Below are 21,783 nucleotides of genomic sequence, written 5' to 3' on the forward strand. Positions count from 1 at the left end.
GGAGTGCAAGATTCAACAGGTGATTCCACACAGGTGTGTGTCTGGGGGAGCAATGGATAGGACGAGAGCATCTTCTGAACGCTAAGTGGTATTGAAGAGTAAATGTATGGGATCCAGGGGTGAGGCCATTGCTCGCAGCGAAAGCATTTGAAATAGGTCAGAAAGATGGAAAGGGATCAGTTCCTGCATCAGGCCCTCGGCTCCTAGTCCCTGAAGTGCCGACACCAAATAAGCGGGTGTTTGCTGTATACGCTCCTGCTGTGCCTGAGACTGGCCCAGCTGTGGGTGGGAGCTGGCGGGGGCAAGGGCAGACGTGCAGATGAAGAAGGATCCCAGAGCTTGTTCAGGACGTGTGGTAGCAACCCTTCTGTCCCGCACTTGCTGCGTGTGGAGTTGAAGGTCAATTGCCAGGCTTGGCTGGGCCAGGTGTGAGTCAGGGAGACCCATCGGAATCCAGATCACCGGTCGAGCTGGGACTCTAAGGCATGCAGGCCAGCGGGAGAGCCTGGGGGCCTTGAGAGACGGAGGAGGTCTGAGTCGGAGAGGGGAGCACAGGCCCTGGAGTAATTCCCAAGTCCACACATGGACAGACTGCACTTCTGTGGCATTTGGCACAGATGTCCTGCAGCAGGACAAGAAGCTGATGGAGGGAAGGGGAATGTGCAGGACCATCCGTGTCCTGGAGGACCAGCTCAGGCCACTCTGGGCCACCCCGGGGTTTAGAGGGAGGAGGTGACGGATGAAAGATGGGGGCTGAGAACGCAAAGCCTGGCTGCAGGAGCAGGTCTCAGCCAGGATGGCCGGGCTGACCTGCACGTGCGGGGAAGGTGCCTTGCTCGCTTGAAACAGGGGCGGTATTCTGCCAGTGCTTCTGGCGCATACAGTTGTCCTTGCAGCCCCTGCCCTAAACTTTCCGAGTGCCCCACCCCCTTGGCTCGTGGGCCTGGCCCCTCCCCCAGATCCTCACATTCCCTCCAACCCATAAATCGAGGAGGTATGCCCAGCACAGCAGATGGCCGGCAGGACCCTGCTCATCACTCTTCCTGGCATTTCTTCTGATCGTTGGGCACCTGCACTAGCCAGCTCAGAGTAGCCTGCCCCCTCGCCCAGCTGCAGGCGCGGCCAGGTGTTTGCCCTGATGAGCGGGATGCAGGAGTGCAGTAGGGAAACGTGAGGCAGAGGAGGACAAGGTCCAGGTGAGAGTGCCCTGGGACAGGAAAGAGCTCCACTCATTCACGGCTCAAGGAGGGGCAGGCTTGGAGGCAGGAGGGGGCTGAGGCTGCTGATCTTTCTGGACAGGTCAGACCTGGCTCAGCCCCAGGCAGCAGGGCTGGCTCTCCCTCTGGAGGGGCCGTCCATCTCTGTGGAAGAAGGCAGAGTGACCACCTGCTCTCAGCTACTCGGCAGTGACCCTGGGGGGTCCCTGGTGTTGTGGTAGCAAGTCACAGCTGCCTCCTACGTCCTGTGGCTTCCCATCAAGGCTGAGGTCACCGTGGGCTGGGGAATGGCTCTGTGCTCCTTGGAACATATTGGCTACCGTGACTGGGCCTGGACGTGGTCGTTGCAGCTCCCACAAATACTCAATTAGCTGCAATTGTGGTTGGTCTTCGTCGTCCTTGGGAAGCATATGGCTGAGGCAGATAGGTTGCTCAGGAAAGTCGGAATCGCATAAATAGGGCTCTTTGTCTCCCATTTGCTGTCTCCTAATGACTTACTAACAGAATGGGTTTCAGGATTAGAAGACAGGGCCTTAACCCATCTCAGAAAACCCCATGTTGTGCCTTTCAGGCGTGCTTGGCGCCTGTTGTTTGCAGGGGAACGTGGGTCAGCGTGGGTGCCGGGCCATCGCGAGGACGTAGCAGGAAACAGAGCCAGCTTCTGCAGCCGGCTGCTCGAGCTGATGTTCAGCTCACTTCCACAAGGTTTATTAAACGCCGCTGCCAGATTCTCAGGGATTAGGTCACTTGGAGCTTTGGGCAGCCGTGCACTCTATAAATATTTGCCAGGCCTGGACACCGCGTGGAGACCAGCTCTGTGCTCAGCCCTTGCCTTGACTGCAGCGTCCACGCTGATCATTTAGGACCTAGATGTTATTCCGAGGGCCACGAAGGGTGACGGCGTCCGGTTTATATTTTATATTAACAGACACAAGCGTGGTAATAGAAGCATGTTCGATATTGAAAGAAAATCCTAAAATGACAGAGAAAGCATTAGGTTAATCAGAACCACATTTTGAATGTGAATTTGCAGGATTCGCAGATGATTGGCTAAGGGGGTGGGAGGAAAAGGAATCAGAGATGACCAGGAAGCATTGCAGTATTATGGGTAAGAGAGTGGGGGAGAAGCACATTTGGGACACAAAAGCAGAGGTTCTGTCGCGGGTATTTAAGTTTAGGGTGTGTATCCAACATCAAAGGAATGTCTGGGGGCTGAGGGATCGTGCCCACCCCCGCAGCAGAGAGATGGGACTAGCGTCACACGGGTGAGCACTCTCAGCTTCTAAGTGGTATATAAAGTGTTGGAAGTGGCTAGGGTCCCCTGGGGAGGGAGAAGAGCCCATAAAGGAGAAAAGATGCGAGTCCAAGACCCTGATGGGGGTCTATAATGCGGAGAGGTGGGAGACACAAGAGGAGACATCCTATGGCATTGAGGGGGAAGCAAGATGGCCAGCAATAAAAAGCCATAGTTATTGTTATTTTTTCCTCGAAACTGAGGCTGGGGGAGTTAAAGTTCACCCCAAATCTCTCAACGAGGAAATAGAGATTCTCCATGCTCCTCCATCCTTGCAAACAATTCACTCCTGACTTGGTCCAAGCCTGCTCTCTCTCCAGAGCTGAGGGCACTTGAGGATTCCCCTTGCACGTCCCCTGAGAGTTTTACGAGAAGCTGGTGGAATTCTGTTGTGAGTCCTTTTTACAGTCACATCCGCGACACACTGCTGTCCACGTAGCCGCACCTGTTACATGTTACCCCCATGCCCCCTGTGCTCTCACGGGTTGTCTTTTTCGATCTCTCCAGCCCTGGAACGGGAGTTCTCTCCCATCCCCAGTTCACAGGGGAGGAAACTGAGGCTCACACCTGTGAGCAAGTTCATTGTTCACAGGAACACAGAGGACAAATGGCAGAGCCCAGGGCAAATGCAAGGCATTTCACTCAGCTCCATTTCTTGGTCTTGCAAAAGCAGGAGGCTGTGTACTGGACTCTGCCATTGAAAGGCACAGGGAAGCCCCCGAGTTGGCTGGACGGTTAGGACAGATCGGAAGGAAGCCAGGTGGATCACTGGAGTCTGTTAGAGGTGACCTGCTGGCCTTTTACATTTGAGATTATAGAGCTGTGCATGTTACTGGCTAACAGAGTATTATCGAGTGCTGGCCTTACTGAGCTCCCTCTAATAGGTAGGTCGCCATGGTTATAATTAAGTAATTAAGCCCGCTCCGTGTAGATGGGAGAAGCTCACTGCTGAATTGCTGCGGCAGCCCCTGTTCATTTTCGGTAGGTTAAATAGTGTTTTTTTCTGCGTTCTTAGGTTTAGTTTCTGTACACATGAATTTCTGCCAGGCCGTGGTATCTGCTGTGTAACTTGGTTCTTCACGCAGAGTAGGCTAGGAGTCCGATATCCTAGGTGCTGGAACTATTGCTGGCATTCAGAGACTTCTGGGCGCCCCCCACCTTACCCCTCACTCATTAATAATGATGTCATGCATGGGATCCGTGCATGTCCGTGTCCCTGTAGGCCACTGTTCCATCTTTCTAGGACATCACTTCTTCTTCTGCAAAACACAAGTGATGGAGTAGTGTGAGTCCAGCGAGGAGAGAACGAAGTTGGGAAATGTTGGAGAATATTCCTTGTCGTTGTGGTACCATCACCAGTGACTGGCATCATGTCCACCATACGGCCTGTGTGGTTGTTTAGTTAAATAACGCACGAGTGAATAAACAAACTTATGGATGAAAAGACGCAACAAAAGCATCTGATTTGCAGTCCTCGATGGACCATCTGCTGTATTTGTTGCTGAGCATGTGACTTCACCTCTGTGGTCCTGAGCCGCCTCGTGAGTAAAATGAAGACTCCCATACCCAAGGTCAAGTGAGATAAGGGATATAAAGTACCTAGAACACAGACCGATCCCAGGCTAGCTTCTGTGGAGCAATTCGCAACGGGGGAACAATTTCGTATTTATTAATAGCTTACAGAGAAGTGATGTTTCCAAACCATGTAGCTAATAACTAAGTGTCCGTGCTCCAACGCGGTTGATTGTACACAACTTCCCGCCTCAGTTGAAATGGTTAAGTAGGCCATGTAGGTGTTGCAAATAACGCAGTGTATCTGGAGAGATGAGAAATGCATTCAGACAAGGAGAAGTCTGTGGAAATGAGCAACAAATTACCCGTTCCCTGCTCCCGGGACAGATGTGCGAGATGGATACACCCCAAAAGGAACTCTGATTGTCCATTTCTGAATCCCACTGTCTTGCACGGGACCTGACACATAGCAGGTGATTAATAAGGATTTAAGGAATACGTGAATATGTTTTATAGCAAAAAAACACAGAAACATATTAATCTGGGATTATGGGTAAGGCATAAACTCATATCCTTGCTCGTTAAAGCAAAGTATTCACTATTCCATGGGCATCCCATATTTTAAGTACAAAGGAAGAAAAACGTTTCTATTTTTTCAAAAGGCAATACAAATGACAACTAAAATGTAGCCTTTTATTGATGTCACCAATATGATGTGCTTCAAAAATTGAAGGTACAAGTACATTCACGTCTCTTCAGATATTCCACAGAAGTGCTTTTGTATCTGAATGTTCTGTTAGCAGAAATGCTAGCCTGCTTCCCCCGTCTCACATTGGCTGAGGAGCTCCGGGCTTACAATAAAATGGAATCCTGTTTTGAAAGCCAGGCTAGGAAGGAACTGGGTCTGATCTGTCTCTTGCTATGGGGGCTTCTCATGGGATACGGGTGTTCTGTTGAAGGGGGTTCTTTAGAGTTTCAAGGGGCTTGTGGACTCAATGGGGAGCTCCTTGCTGGTCCAGGCATCTGCATAGGGCTTGGGGGCCCTGCCTCAGGACTTCCAATGATCACTTTTTAGGTGATACTTACGTGTTCAGCCATTGCTATTCAAAGCCCAACCTTTGTGCCAAGTTAGATGGATCTACAGAACTTTCCAGCTCATAATGTAACCAGACCAACCCTTCTACTCATGGACCCTTGGCCATTGTGAACATCCAGAGTCATCATCCTCGGGTCCAGCTTTGCTCAAGCTACCTTTATTTCCAGGAAACGGTAGTGCCTTATGCATACACTATGTTAACACCTCTTTGTTTGGGTAAAGTTTATCCCAGTCCAATGGGTCTCCCCGGTTCCAAACTCCAGAAAGAGTCATCAGCGCCTTGGCTGTTTGCTCCCAGGGGTTATACTCTCCCTGCGTGGATTGTTTTACTTGTACTCTTGTGACAAGGGTCTCCAAGGAAAGTAGCACTTGGGAGGAATCACAAAAGGGCATGTCATACCTCTCTAGCTTGACAATGAGTGTTCCCTGGTCCTACCAGCCAGAAAACACTTAAGCGATACAGGAAGTCCCTCTGGTCATTCTCTAGAGAAACAGGGAACATCTGCTTCAAGGTGTTTTTCTTTTCTGCCTATTCTTTAAAACTGTTAGAAAACATAATAGTTTGGCTTCAAGGTGACTTTCTGTCCTCCCTAGAAGTAGCCAGAAAACCACCTGGCATAAAGAATCATTATCATCTTCATCGTAGGAAGGAATGAATCGGCTTGGGTTTCGAGAATTTTACAGTTAAATGTACTCCTTTACTCCTCATTGCATCTGAGTCTCAGATTCATTACAGAAATTAGGCAGGGCAGGGTTCTTGCCTTATCTAAGCTCAGATTTAATGGGTTGCCCAAGGCCATACAGTGAGGAAGTGTGGAGTGGGGGAGTTTAGAAAGTAATTTTGCTTTACTGAAAGAGGTCCTGTTTTATTTTTTTTAAAGATTTTATTTATGATTTGACAGTGAGTGAGAGAGAAAGCACAAGCAGGGGGAACGGGAGAGGGAGAAGCAGACTCCCCACTAAGCAGGGAGCCGAATGTGGGGCTCGATCCCAGGACTCTGGGATCATGACCTAGACAAAAGCAGATGCTTAACCCACTGAGCCACCCAGGCGTCCATCTATCCTTTTTTAAAAGATTTTACTTATTTATTTATTAGAGAGAGAGAGAGAGAGAGAGAAGAGGTCCTGTTTTAGATAAGGAAGCCAAGGTCCTGACATTGAGTTGCTCTTAATCTAGCTCGGCTTTTCCATCTCCATGAGCTCTGACATGTTGGGATTCTCACACTGGAATATGGCCTGGGTTTGAAAAAATTCAGGGATAGTTCAGCATCTTCTTTGGTCAATAGTCCACATCTCACCCAGTTGTCTCCAGGCCTGGAGGGTTGGAAGGAGCCTCCCAGAGTTTTGACTGTGGAGCACAAGCCTGATTCTCTGGGGAGCTCCTACGTGCAGGCAGAGCCATGGCCACATTCTTGGAATTAGTGGAGTCAATGCTCACGAGAGGGGCACAGGCTTGCACTCAGGGGCAGACGGCCCATTATCAGATAAACAGCACCCACAGTCTGTAATCTGCACTCACAGAGGCCCCTGGGGCTGGTGGGGAGCCCAGAAGAGGGAAGGTCATCCTCCAGGTTGTAGACATTTAGAGATAACGTAGATATGCAGATTGTTGCTGTCACTTGTTGGGGGGGGGACTCAACAGAACCTAAAAGTCTTTTTACTCTTGCCTTCTGGCCTGGAATTCCAGATTAAGCTGTTTGAAACCCACTCTTTGATTGGTGGGGGCCGTGAAGGGGTCCCTCTGCCTCTGCCCTATTTTCTTTCCCCTGCTCCCCCCTCTCCTTTTCCTTTCCTTTCCTTTTTCTTCCTTCTCCTACCTTCTTTCCACTACCCTGTTTGCCCTTAACATTCCAGCTGTCCTTCCAGACACTCATGCGTCGTACCAACTCTGACACACGCAGAAGCAGACAGGTATTTGGGGAGACTCTAGTCTACGCCTTCTCATTGGAGCACTTGAGTAGAAATCCAGTTACCAAACAAGTAAAAGCATTCTAAAGAGAGGTGTGGCTCTTTACCCCACAGCTAAGAAATTTCCCCAGGGTCTTTAAGATTGGAGAGAGCATGCGTGTTCCTCATCTCTCGGTGCCCAGTGCTGGGGCATGCAAGGAGGCTGAGCTGGAGTAAGCGCCTTCTGTTTACCAAGGAGGGCTCCCTAAGATGAGCTGGAGAGCCAGTACAGGGAATTCCAGGGAGAGGCCTTGCAAGGAGAAGAAAGTCCCATTTCCTTCAGAATGTCAGGACGAGGGAGCCAAGATAACGGGCAAGGTATCAGAGTGTGCATTGTCCTTGTTGAGGGAGGAAACCCAGTGGGAACGAAGCAGGCAGGCACCATCTCAGCAATGCCCACAACCCCAGAGAGTGTCCATGATCAGTGAGCCCTCCCTCGTAAGAAGACACCTGTTTTATGCCCTACTTAACAGTGATAAGAAAATGACCCAGGAAGTCCCAGAGACCCTAAGAAATGCCCCATCCTGGGCCTAAGGGGGGCACTTTGGGATTTGCTGATCTGTAAATACCATTGAGTCCTGTGGTCTCATTTGTCAACCTGCTCAAAGTCAGAGGAGTTTAATCTCCCATGGAAATGTGGCCACTGACTCTTGATGTCGGCTCAAGTCATGACCTCGGGATCATGAGATTGAACCCCACGTCAGGCTCCATGGTCAGTGGGGAGTGTGTTCAAGATTCTCTCCCTTTCTCCGCCCCTCCCCCTGCTCACAAGCATACCACCCCAAAATAAATTTTTAAAATCTTAAAAAAGGGATGCCTGGGTGGCTCAGTCAGTGAAGCATCTGCCTTCGGCTCAGGTCATGATCCCAGGGGCCTGGGATCAAGTCCCGCATCGGGCTCCCTGCTCAGCGGGGAGCCTGCTTCTCTCTCTCCCTCTGCTGCTCCCCCTACTTGTGCTCTCTCGCTCTCTGTCCAATAAGTAAATAAAATCTTTAAAAAAATATCTTAGAAAAATATGTGGCCAGTGGAACTGTATTCAACAGAGAATTCGCAGACCTTTTTCTAAGCACAAAGGGTCATCCTACTGCAGACTGCACACCCAGTATGTGCTCGGTCTTGGGATCTTGATTTATTTTATGCTCTTTATGTCTCTGTGGATCCCAGGAGGTCAGGGTGGATATGCCCATTTTTCACATGGAAAGCTGTGGTTACAAGGGGTGATGTCACTTGCCCAAAAAGACCAGTGATTGAACTGTTTTGCTGGCTGTCCCTCCTGGTGCTAGACGGCTCAGTGCTGCTCTGACCTTCAGAGTCTTTGCCCCATCCGTCCTCTGCCACGGTGTCGGGCTGGCTGATAGATCAGCTGGGCCTTGACAGTGATAGAGAAAGGGCCGGTGCGGCAAATAAAAACAGAAAGACATTTGTGCGCAAGGATCACTTCTATTTAAAAGCCACATCAGTTTGAATCCGGCGGGTCTAAATAGGTCTGCATTAGCCTGGCGATTCCATTGCCTTCATGACGAAGTGCAAATTAGAGCAGGCACATTGGAGCAGCCTTGGTAATGACCTGAGATTTTACATGTTTTTCTTCCCTCCTCCGAAGCTACAAGGCAGGTGTCAGCTCGGGTGTCACTGCACTGGGGGGTGAGAGTGACCCTTTGTTCCTGCTTCCCGGGGATTCTTCAAGCCATCTGAGGACGATGCACACGGCACTTGAGCTGTTTTTCTTTGCCGGTTGCACTGATTTTTCCTGTTATTTCCTGGGCTTTCTTGGCAAACATGCTATTTCATTCTTTCTGTAGTGATTTATAGAGGAACTGCCTTTTGCTAGGAGATGGATGCATTTTATTCTTCTTGGCTGTTAAATAGAGAGACGGGAGGATGAATGCACACGGAGCCCCTCACATCGCAAACACCAAGACTCCTGCCTCTGTCCCTTTGAGCCGTGGTCTCTTCGTCTGTAGTGAAATCTTCCCTAGTAATTTCCTGGAAGGATTGAGGAAAAGTAACGTACGTGAAAGCATGTTGGAAGCTGTCCAGTCTCACACTATTCTATGTCTAGGTACTGTTTGTGTAAAAAGTACTATTTTATGAATAGGTAATCATTGCCTTCTATTATAGAAATATTAGCGTTATTTATTTGAAAGTATTTTTATATTTTCCTTAGGGTGCAGTTTATGTGTTAGGTGGTCCTGAGAAATTCACCTGTTTGCTTTCCATCACTCTGATCAGCAGATGTGGGCAAGTCTCTGGTCATCATCAGATAGAAGTGTCTTCCTGAGGTTGGACTCAACTTGCAGACAATGTTTAGGGATGAGGGTATACTTACAATGCTTTGGAAGCCACCGAGTCGAACAAGTTCTTTTGAAAACTTGATGTCTAATGCCATTAGAATACACTTACCTGAAACTCAAGACAGAGTGTTTTCCACATCATACGTGCTACGTGAACGATATTTTCAGGAGAGAGATTCTGTGGACGCTAGGAAGTCCTTGGAGAAGGAAAAGACGTTTCTGTTCTTGTTTCTCTGTTCTTCTCTTCCTCCCTGATTTCCGGAGAGGAGGATTACGGAAGGCCTCACAGAGGAGGAGACATGTGAGCAGGTGGGAAATTTAGCAGGCACCGGTTTCCAGCCGAGGAGTGCTGCGTGACAAGGTCATGTGGTTTGTAAGGGGTTGGTCAGATTCTTCTGAGATGCCAGCCCGGTTCACTCAACAGAAATCTTTGTAGGATGGGACGTCGTTCTTCTATGGTTTTAATCTTTGGACAGCACCATGCATTTGGGGGCCATTACCTTCCTTGAGCTGGACTGACGTGGAGGGGGCTGCAGGTACAGGACAGGCCTGGGGTTCATGGGCTCCTACTCGTTCTTGTTTTGCAGACAGCAGCAGCCTGCAGTCAGCCTGCGCCCATGAGAACGCCATGCATAGCCGGGTCTTTCAGATCTTATACAGGAACGAAGAGGTCCCCATAAATGACGCCGTCATCTTCCGCGCTCATTTGCTCTTAGACGGAGAAAGGGTAAGTCCTGCAATCCACCGCCAGCCACAAGCGCTTTGGTAGCCATTGCTGGGTAAATGGTAAGTGAAGGAGAAGCCGTAGATTTGCTGTAAAGCCCAACGGGGATTTATGACTTTAGAGAACCCATGCACTTACTTATTTATTCTTTTTTGGACTTGCTCTTCCATTCATATGCTTCCTCCTGCCATGTTCCGAGCAGTTTCCTTTAGCTCACTGACTGACACTTTGATTCATTCTTCACGTGTCCGTTTGCTCATCGGTTCTGGGGCTCCATCAAGGAGTCAGTCAGCAGGCACCTGCTAAGTAAATGGTTTGTGCAGGGCTCTGTGTTGGGCCCTTGGACGGGGGACAAAGCTGCAGAAGGTGGCAGGAACTCTGCCCTCCAGGGACTGGGAATTTCGTAGGGAAACAGGTGTAGAAAGCACCACCCTGCTGGGTGACGTGCACGACGCCGGCTGTGTGTACAAATAAACAAAGGGCCCCAGGATGGAGAGGTGAGCTCTGTGGGAGGCATCGATGGTTCCATCAGGGAGCTGGCTCCGAGACGCACAAACTAAGAGTTCCTTAGACGGAGAGAAGTAGAAACGGCACCTCATGCATGAGAAAAGCCCAGACACCTTGGGGATCTCATTCCATTTGTGGGAAACTTGATTGAAAATTCTCTATTCCTCAGGTGAACACATTTCAAAGGAGTATCTGAAGTCTAAGCCGTTGCTCCCACTTCCCCAGTCCCACCTCCGAGCCCCATCGCCATGTCCCAGCTGCTCATTTCCTGCTAGAATATCTTCAACGATGTGGAAGTGTATTCCCATTTTAGGGAAGTCAGATTAGACACACGTCCCCCACTCACATTCCTGAAGTGGTGTGTGGAACAGCTCCTGCTGGCCGGGTGATACCTTCCTCCTCTCATGCCCCATGGCTTTCCATCCACGTCTTCTGTGGTCTAGGTGGTGACCAGGCTCCACTGTGTGGCTAGAGGTGAAAAACTGTCACTCATTCTTCATTCATTCATCCATCCACCCATCAATCCATTGGAGATTTATTGAGTACTGACTCGCACCTACTATGGGCTAAAGATAGAACAGTGAACAAGAAAATATCCCTGGTGTCTTGGGGCCTATATTTTACTGTTAGATCAGTATGTTACAGTGAAGAAAAATAAATAAATCACGTACGTCCTATCCCTGAGCCTCCCACTGCTGCGGGCTCAGTTACTCATCTGTAAGACGCACCCACAAGGGCAGACGAATGGGGGTTGGCACCCCTGTTGGAGGTCCTGTGAGGCTATCACTGGACCCAATGTGGACGAGAATGCATGGCGGGCCCACCCTGCAAGGCCTCTGCCCAGAGCTCAGCTCCTACACGCCCTTCACACGAGATGGAGCTGACTCCCTGGAGGACAAGGGACAGGCAGGGGAGGCCTCCCTGAGAAGTCAACATTGAGCTGAGATCCCAAGGCCAAGGAGCCAGGCGTGCTGGGAGCTCAGGGAGATGGCATCCCTGGGAGAGGGCATGGCAAGGACAAGGGCCCTGGGGTGGGAAAGAGGTTGATATGTCCCAGCAAAAGCGATAAGCCAAGGTGACTTGCACAGCGAGTGGAGGGAAGGAGCAGGAGGCGAATTTGGAGAGCTAGGTGCGGCCAGACTTGGTGTTGTGGGCCATGCGAGGGAATGCGGAGCTTATTCTTGGGTGATAGGGAGCCGTTGATTTCATCAGAAAGGTGGAAGGGCATGGTGTTTATCTTAGGTTTTGCCCCTCATCCCCCACCCCATCAGTGAGCTTCTCAGGGCTGGCGTCCCTCTCTTTGTCTTCACAACACCGGTGCCTGCCATAGGATTCTGTTGGAGACGTCCGGCAGGCGTGAGCAGATGACTTAGTTGGTGAACGAATGACCTGAATTTGGAATCCCTCTTTCTAGGGGCTTTGTAACCCCCTTCTTTCCAAACAGAAACGAATATCCCCAGGGTGCCCTGTGAACCTTCAGTTACCCTGAGCCCCATCTTTCTTGTGCCATCGCAGTGACTACAAACACTTCATCTGTAATTAAAATCGAAGAGACCCAAACTAGCTCCTGTGAGCTGGCTGGCGCATCGTCCCCCTCTCTACCTTCCCCACCTGCTGTGGACCCTGGAGCTGATTGCCTTCTCTGCTCAGTAGTAGCCTTACCTTCTGTTTTCTGTTTGGGTTCAGAGGCCTGGAAGTGATTGGAGGAAGGGAGGTGAGTGGGGCCAGAGTCTTCATTCCTCAGGCTCCTTCCCGCTGGGTCAGAGAGGGCTGCTTGTGCAGTGTGCTGGAGCCTGGCTGTGTGAGCCAAAGGTACACGTCTCTTTCCACCTCCCCATTCAGCCATGTCACACGGGGAGCTGGAAACGAGTTGTGGTGGAAATATTTGCACCAGAGAAATCGGCAATGCTGTAAATCAGGGTTTTTAATTTTCTTCCTGAGAGCCTGTTGTTAAACCTTTAACCAAGGTCTCCGCTTAGGTCAGAGGGCTCCATCCACGTAGCTTTCTCTCCAGTTCTGATCACCACTCCCTCAGCCTGTATCTCCTGGTCCAGGGCGGTACGGACGTCCTGCGGTGACCAGCCCTGACGCACGGGCCCTCATCTGTGGCTTTCCATAAACCCTCCCCATCCCCTTGTGAATCATCTCTTTCCTGAACTACACAAATTCTTCATTTTGACCGCATCATCTGCTTCCTTCCTGGGCCCAGTTTAGGAAGAGAGCGCAGAGGTTATTTTGAGTGTTAAGGAACTCCAAATTAGTTTGTGTGCTCACACTGGGCTCATCCAGATTCTGGCAAGAGAACATCGCTTTACCTCTTGTGGACCATCATCCTCCGGCATGTTGACCTCAGAGCCCCTCCGGCCCTGGGTTGGGTGTGGGAGGCTGGGTTTGCACGTTGCTCAGGTGTCTTGGTCACCTTTCCTCTGAAGTTACCACGTGCTCCCGCCCCAGCAGCTGGGGGCCTTTCCCAACACCCAAGTTCAACTCGCGTGAGGTTGTAACAAGCCTCGGTTTTGAGGTTGAACAGGGAGTCTTTGTGACAGTACATAGTGCTTCCTTCCTCTACCAAGTCAGTCATCTCTGCAAGCCAGCAATTTGTTACAGTGTTGGGGTAACCCAGACACCAGCAAACAATGCTACAGTTCATCACTGTACCCAAGGCAGTGACAATTAAAGGTAGTTAGATATGTCCATACACATTGTATATTGAGAATGGATGCATTAGCCCTTTTCCAGTGAATATCTGCTGTGTTGGACAACCCCAAACACTGCCTACAGCCACTTGGCCAGAGTTCGTGTTCCCGTATGCACACAGCCCGTCATTGTGAACAGACACACGACGGCTACGCATCAAGCACACTGTTGCACGTGCTGTGGGAAACGCAGGCATGAAGATTGTGTCCACACTGCGGGGGCACGGGTCAGTGTGAGACATGAGCATGGACAGAAGCCATCCCAGTCTAAGGCATAAGACAGGCTGTTTTCATGACGGTTGCAAAGAGTGAGTGTGAAGGTAGGATGACTGTTTTATTTATATACACTCTGTGTAATCACTCAGAGGATTTGGGAAGGCTGACAAAATGCATAGAATAGTAAAAGGAAAAAAAACAACAACAGAGTTAGCCAGAGTAGAGGAAAAGCACAAGAAGGGGGTGGAAAAGCCAGGAAGCCCGGGATGAATGTCATAGACCAAAATACACAGCCATGGCGCTGGACGTTGCTAATGACAGCCGACACACTGAGCACTCAGCTCCCCGGCAGCCAAGGCAAAGAGGGCAGTTCTGAACAGCAAGATGCTCAGTGCCCTGAGGAGGGAGAGGGGCAGATTACATCAAATGGTCTTTATCAGCAAGGTTGCAGTTTTATAGGCTTAAGAAAGAACAGCATTTCTCAAAGTGGGATTCCTTGTACCCACACCACAGAACCCTGGAAAACTTGTTCAAAATGCAGATTCTTGAGCCCGTCCCAGACCTAGGGAGCCGGGCAGAGGGAGTTGATTCAGAGTTTTGAATTTTTACAGAATGCATGGAATTCCCACAGGAGGCTGTGAAGAGCTTTCGAGACCGAGGGTAGCGTATTGAGGGCAGGGAAAAGCAGCAAAGAAGACGGCAGATCTGGGGAAGAAAACATCGTTCTCCGTGGGGTAGGAAGCAGCGCAGGGGTGAGGCCGGACAGGAGAGCTGAAGACTCCGCATGCTGCCCCGTGCATGCCCTGCTGAACCCTGAATGCTTACCTGTTCTAAAAACATAGGTGCCCTCAGGAATCAGGAGGAGGAGAGCTGGGGTTTGGAAAGGTCCATCTGGCGGGAATGTGGAAAGTGGGGCCCAAGCTCCAGGGCGGGAGGCAGTGCTCTGGTCCACGCGAGTGTTCTCGAGCACCACGCGGAGGTGGCGACAGCGGGGACTGGTGGAAAGCGTGAGCTATATTTCAGCCGAGAATATAGCACATCCTGTGCTCAGGAACGTTCACGGGGAGTTGATGGTATGGTTTGGGCATGAAATGGGCTTGGGGTCCGCTGACAGCCCAGGGTACTTGGGAGAAGACACATGTGTTTTGGGGAGTGATAGGAATTCAGGTCGAGTGATGATAACACCCATATGACCTTAACATGAGCAGATCTTGTGTTTATTAGGCTGTGTTGTGTGGCAGGCACTGTGCTGAGTGCTTTGCTTGGGCGATCTCATCGAATCCTCACTGCAGGGCTGTGGTGTGTCACAGATGACGATACAGAGACGTGGAGAAAGTAAGGAATCTGTGCCAAGTCATGCCGCTAGGAAGTGGTAGAGCTGAGATTTGAACCCAGGCAGTCTTACCAGGACGTCTGTGTTTACAAGCAGTATGCAGGCCCGCCCTGTGGGGTGGGTGTAGGGAGGGTCCTGTGGTGGGGGGGGGGGGCCCACAGTAATTTAGAAATAACAACAATAACTAGTATTTGTTGAGAATGGTCTTTGTTCATATTCTGTGCTCAGCCCTTTGTGTGCAGTGCTGTCTAAGGAATAAGGGTAATATTTTACCCTCGTCTTCCAGATGAGAAAACCAAGTTAGAGAGGTTGATTGGTCCAGCGTAGAGCCAAGAAGGGCACCCATTATAGCTTGATTTCTGATGTCTCCTTCTTTCCCACCCGGCTGTGTGGCAGCTTAAGAGAGAAGCTAAGGGGGCGCCTGGGTGGCACAGCGGTTGAGCATCTGCCTTCGGCTCAGGGCGTGATCCCGGCGTTATGGGATCGAGCCCCACGTCAGGCTCCTCTGCTATGAGCCTGCTTCTTCCTCTCCCACTCCCCCTGCTTGTGTTCCCTCTCTTGCTGGCTGTCTCTATCTCTGTCGAATAAATAAATAAAAATCTTTATTAAAAAAAAAGAGAGAGAAGCTAAGAATGGAGGGGAAGACGTGAGAGTCATTGTTATGAGGGTGTCGAAACCAACCAGGGAGAGAACGTGAACTCCAACAACACAGATGAGAGAAATCACACAAAAAGGCCAAAGAATCAGACGAAGCCTTGACCGAATCTGGGCTGTGGGATTCACTCACCAGCTGACCTTGGGAAAGTTGAATTGGGAACTCGCTACTACACTGAGCCTCAATGTCCTCATTTGTGAATGGGGACAATATTTCTGAATTCACGGTTTTCTCCACATTGAACAAGATAGACTGGGCTGTGGACTGCTCCCCAGGAGCTCCTCTGCAAATACTAGCTCCTGTTACTATGCCCAGTGCCGCACTACGTGGCTTCCTGGCACTAAACATTGACTCTGAAAGGGAGGTGAGGTCTTTAACCAAGTAGGACAGAGCAGTGGAAGGGCATGAGTACAAGTGCGTTTGCACACGTGCATGTGCAAGTGTGTGTGTGTGTGTGTGTGTGTGCACCTTTCTGCATGTGCCCATGTACGAGTGTGTGTGTTTGGAGGGAGGGGAAGGCAGCCAACAGCCTATGATGAAATCAGTGGTGAGAGTAGCCAATGACTTCATTCTGGAGCGTCTTGGAATTAAATTACTGAGACATCAGCGAGGTCATAGCCAGGCTCAATCTAGCCACAGCTCATCCCGGCCCAGGATTCCTCTCCTGGTTCCAAAGGAATTGCAGCAAGTTTAAAACTGGAGTGTACGGTGAATTTTTGCTAGCCAGCATGCTCAGGAGGTGGTTAGGGAGGCTTACTTTGACAGTCTCACTTCCTAGGAACGGGTGGCAAGAGGCTCCGTTGCTTGGGTTGTGTGTACGAAGCAAGGTTTGTGATTATGCAAAACAAAGCTAGAAACGGAAGTTATTCATAGCACTTGGGTCCAGCAAAATGTTAACTTTTATATGCTTTTTTTTTTCTGAACAAATTTTAAAACCCTGGGGACCTAAAGATAAATTCCAGCCATATGTCTCTGCCTGAGTTATGCTTAACCGGGAACGTGCTTCCAGAGAAGCCTTTGGGTAAGAGATTTCCACCCTTGTGGGATGAGGACATTTTGCGAAGAAACAAAACCCGAAAGGAGTGGGGGTGGAGAAGAGCTTTATTTATTCCTCAGGATACATGAATACTTTCTATGTGGCAGGCTCTATTCCGGGAGCTGGGGATCCAGAATGAATTAAGACTACTCTCTCCCTTAATGGTGACTGATTACTGTGGACACGAGGCAAGAAAATGGCCAGGGGGGTTTAGCCACAGGCCAGACGGGGATTGTCAGTTAATGCAGGGAGCCTGACCCAGATGAAGCTTCTAGATGCCAGCCCTGCATTGCCAGATCCAGGGATTTTTGTTGTTGTTGTTGTTTTAATAGAAGCTGGAAACTCACAATAGAAATGTGAAGTTGCCTGATTTTTGGATGTTTGCAATTTGTGAGTTGCAACTTGCAGCTTTGTGCAGACTGAACAAATTGTGTCTGCAGATACAGTTTGGATCACGGGCTTCCAGGTTAGGAACCTGGAACAGTTGTAATAGGCAGGATTGAGTGTGCTGCAATGGCAATTAGAAAGCAGGGTTTTGGGGGTTGCAGGGGGAAGGGCTCCGGCCAGCCTGGGCGTGGGGAGGAGCCCGAGTCCTGGCCCAGGAGCACAGTGCTTTCCCGGGTTTCTCCACTGAGCAGGGGCAGCTTTGGGATCTGGCATTCGGCAAGCAACCTTCCTAGAGGTGGGGTGCTGGTGGTCAGTGTGGGAAAAGAAGTACGGGGGAAGCTGGCAGGTAGAACAAATAGATCCCTTTGCAAAATGATGAAAATAGGAAAGTTACGAAGGAAAGCAGGTCGGATAGGACCCGAAATGCCAAAGTGTCTCGAAGTGTAAATGGTTGAATGTAACGGACCTCAAGATGGAAATGAAAGGTCTGCTTTCTTAGGAAGCTGAGCCACCTGGGAGAGCAGCTTCACTTCCCTGAGTGTCAGCGTCCTCCTCTGGGCACCTGGATGGTGGTGCCCATCAGACGGGCTTGCCTGAGGGCAGAGATGCTGCCCCCTCCAACACCACCCCATCACTAGCCAAACGGGTGTCCCCTGGTCAAGTTCACAGCTCCCCCCTTCCCAGAGCAGGTGCCATGGAACATTTCCCTCCTGCCTAAAAGGATTCCAGATCAAATCTGTTGGGGAAATAAGGTTCTCAGAAGTCCTGAGATACAGCAAACTCGTTTAATATTTTTTTGCACATTTGCTTTTTCCTACATTTGACTACATAAATCCCTTCCTTCTGTTTTCCTGGTAATCCTCGCAGATCTCCCCTTCCACCAGAATTCCATGGAACATGCATAGCGAATTCCGCTTTACCAACAAATGACATTAACCTTGTGGCGAGATGCTTCTCCTAAACTTTGAGAAATACACCAGCCGCAGTTTTGGTTTGGGCCAGATCTGACCCCTAAGTCCCTCGGCTGTGTTTCTCTTGCAGGTGGAAGAGGCACTAAGTGAAGTGGATTTTCAGCTCAAGGTGGATCTGCACTTCACCGACAGCGAACAGCAGTGAGTGTCCCTGACTTCTCCGAGTCGCGGTCCTATGGCTTCCTTCCTGCGACCCTTCCCGCCTCTGGGGCACACCATGGCCAGGAACCTCAGAACACGGCTCAGAAACCCGGTTCCTGAGCAGCTGCACAGCCCGCCCAGCCCCGGGGCTGGAGTGTCCACGTGGTCATGCCAATGGCACGCATTTTAGGCCGGTCGCTCACGTGCTGCATGCACAGGAAACAGCCTGCTGGCCTGCCTTCCTTATCTGGCACCTTCTCATCTCTGACACCTCCATTCATTTCAGTGCAGTATTATTTTCATTGGGTCTTTAAATTAATGACCCTACGATGCGGCAAGTCTCAAGGCTCCTTCTGAATCCGAGGAGATTGGGCTGGGATTCTGCATCTTTGAACTGAATGTCCGCTATTATGTTTCAACTCTCTGAAAATTGAAAATCCGTTTATGTGTAACCTGCTGATTAAACAAGCAGGAGACGACCGCTCTTCTTTCCCATACTGCTTCCTGTCAGCCTGTTCTGGGGCCTCTCCTCCTCCTCCTCCTCCGGGTGAGCTGTCAGCCCCAGGTTCTATCAGGTCAGGAAAGGATGGTCCCTGTTTCAAGGATCATAAGTCCGGTCAAGGATATTAGCAAAACTGCAACCTCTCATCCAGTTTATGACCTCTTCATTGCCCCCTTCCCTGCCTGCACCCACCACCCCCAGCTCCAGGCTAGCTCAGGTCAGGAAGCTCCCAGTGCAGGGGCGGGGTGGGGCGGTGGGCGGCTTCCTACTTGCTCCTGCCTCCTTCCCCGCTGGGGAGCGTGGGCCTTGCAGGGTCAGGCACGGTAAGGAGGGAGGAGATTGCAGAGGGGGCAGGGGTCATGAAGGACGGGCTCAGCTGCAAGCAGCATCATGCAGTAGAGGCTGAATCACTGGGTCTTTTGCTCTTGGGGTATCCCTCTGCATTTCTCGGGGTCTACCCATTACTTAGGCAAGCTTCCTTACTCCCCCCGCCCCACAGCCCTGCAGTTCTTTGATATTAGCGATGCTTCCTGTGGCTGGCTCATCCACTCCTTGCAGGAAGCTCTTCTGGCATATTCTTCTCCAAAGAACCCACATCTGGTCCTTGGGAAATGAACAAAGGCACTTGCGTCCCTCACTGGGGGGGCCTCCCTCCCCCTGCAGTCCCGCTTACTCCTCCTTTGGCCGATGCAGCCACCCTCAGCTTCTCTCCTGAGGCCTTCTGCAGGATGAGTCAGGCACAAGGACCTACGTTCTCCCAATTCTAAGGGACCCAGGTCAAGCTCACTTGAAGATCCCTCTCACGAGGCTGACAGTTATGGAGGAGACACTCCTTTCCCCCCTATTCTGTTAGCAGACTCTCAGAGAATGATTCTGACCACACTCCACAGATAATTCTCACTTCTGGTGTCTCCAGTCCCTCAGCAGATGTTTCAGGCTCTGCTGTGGATAATGGAGAACCAGGTGGCCAATGGTCTAATGCTGGCAGAACAATCCTCCAGTCCCCCGATCCCTTCATCCCTTCAAAGTTCAGACTCCCTGTTGGAACTTTCTCCCCTTTCTCAAGGACTGTCTCATCCCTGAGATGGGTCTGGTGGTTATGGGAGTTTCCATAACATGAGGAGTTGAAGCAGATGGGATTCTCTGAGATGTCGGTGACCTGATGTGTCTGCACCTTGAGAATGGACATCTGCTAATGTGCACATGGTCATGTCTTGCGCCTGGGCCATCAGGAATATCTGTCCATGGTCCTGCCATGGGCTCTGGGCTCAACATCACAGATTTCTCTTTCTTGTCTGGACCCAAGCCCCTCTGGCCACCTGCTTCCCTCATCCCTGCTACTTATTCCTTCGTGGGATGGTAGTTGCTTGGGAAATCTTACTCTCACACCATCTGCACGATATGTTGCACTAGCACCATATTGAACTCAGAGCCCCTGCAGGAGGCTGGCTTTCTTCCTAACTTAGAAACTCAGAAGTGAAGCCCCTGCCTCTGGTCTCACATGCCCCCTCAACCATCTGTGATTTCTATCATTCACCCATCTCATTAACCCACCCGCCTTCTTGTCCTGGGCCTGCTTCCTTCAGAGACATTCATCCATTACTCCATGGTAGACATTTCTAAGTTATCAGAGAACCCTACACCTCAGCCTAGAAGTCTTCCATCCATTCCCCTGGGCAGCCTGAATGACAGTCAAGGTAGACCCAGGAAAGGGGACCATCTTGCCGTCAAAACAGTAGTTAACGGAGATGGGCCCAAAGTGAGTGAAGTTCAGCAGCTCAGGCTTTGTGCTCATCAACCATGAGATGCTGGCCAAGTCCCAGAATGTTCCTACATCTCAGCAACCTCATATATAAAATGGACAATATTATATAATCGTGGCCTCATAGATCTGTTATGAAGATGAACAGAGACAATATCTCCAGTGTGTGGCCTACCGAATCGATGTTTTCTTCCTCTTTGTGGCTTCCTAGATGCCCATGGGGCCAGGCTTCTCTGTGTCCCTTCCTCTCTATAACACAGAGCACTTAATCACAATCAGAGCAGGGGGCTTCATGGAGTATAAGATTAGCTAAGAGGAGCAGGAAGCCAGAGTCTGGGGAAGAATTTTTAATGCCATATTTTTTCATTTTCATAAATTGGGTTTAAGATGATACAGTGTCTACAGCACATCCTGGGGATGTGCATTAGGCTTTGAAACATGACCCCGGCAGAGGCTTCTTAGATCCATGTAGGCCACAGTGGAGACCAACCAGAGAAGCACAGTGGAGACCATCAGGGGTTTAGAAGATCTCTTGACACCCGTCTCCTCCAATGGTTCTCACTGTGGGCAGGGCAGTTCTGTCCCCCAGGGACATTTGGGCCACGTCTGGAGACATTTTTGATTGTTACTTGAGGGTCCTGCTACTCGCATGTAATGGGTCGAGTCCCCGAGAAGCATCCTACAGTGCACGGGACAGCACCCCTCCCGACAAAGCGTCATCCCGTCCTCAGAGGCAAGATCACCCCCTCGAGCCTACCATCTCGCTTGCACCTGCTACATTGCAAAGGCTCACGAGCACATGCTTGCACAGGGACAGAGAGCTCACCCCTTCCCATCAGATACTGTTCTGTCCCTGGGCAGCTCTGCCTAGAGGAAATTCTTCTTTACTTAAGGAGCGAGTCCTTTCTGTGTGCCTTCTCTCGGTTGCCCTGAATTTTGGCCCTTGCAACCACTTAGAAACATTCTCAGTCAGGATGACCCTTTAAGATCAGATAAACAAGACTCTTCAATAAAGTCATCTCTTCATCTCCAATTAAATATCAAGGCTCTTTCTCTGTGTTTTGTGGGGGGTTTTGTTTGATTTTTTTTTTTTTTGAGTTCCTTTATAGAAACGCAGACATTCTCCTCTCACTGCTCTCAGGTTTACCTCCATCCTTTCTAAATTGAGACCCGCATGAACTGAGTTTTTTCCCCATTGATTGGCTCTATCCATTTTAGAGTACAAAAGAGCTTAACAGCTATCACCACCTTTATTCTGAGGTCTTTACTCCTGTTGATGTGGCTTAAATTCTTCTTCACATTTTGGACACCTTCACTACCCTGACATGTACTTCACCTCCTGTGGTTCTAGCCTAAGCATATTTCTGTGATTCCTACAAGCCTGTGTCCGAGTGGAATCCAGTACAGTCCAGCACAGCAGAATGGACCGTGGTCAGATGAACGTGGGTCTAGCATTTCAGTTTTGTCTTGGGACTTTGAACAAGTCCGTTAGC

General features: G+C 50.2%; 1 protein-coding gene across 1 annotated transcript in view; it reads left to right on the forward strand.

Moving 5' to 3' along the window:
* Positions 1-21,783, forward strand: part of FAM135B (family with sequence similarity 135 member B) — a 178,952-nt gene that overhangs the window by 73,016 nt on the left and 84,153 nt on the right. The window contains exons 3-4 of the mRNA XM_045812211.2: positions 9,948-10,087; positions 17,956-18,026. Coding sequence (XP_045668167.1) covers positions 9,948-10,087; positions 17,956-18,026 — 211 coding nt within the window. The remainder of the gene's footprint in view (positions 1-9,947; positions 10,088-17,955; positions 18,027-21,783) is intronic.

The sequence above is a fragment of the Ursus americanus genome, chromosome 9 (assembly GCF_024610735.1).
Source record: "Ursus americanus isolate L20-20 chromosome 9, mUrsAme1.1.p, whole genome shotgun sequence".
In the NCBI taxonomy this organism is placed as follows: Eukaryota; Metazoa; Chordata; class Mammalia; order Carnivora; family Ursidae; genus Ursus; species Ursus americanus.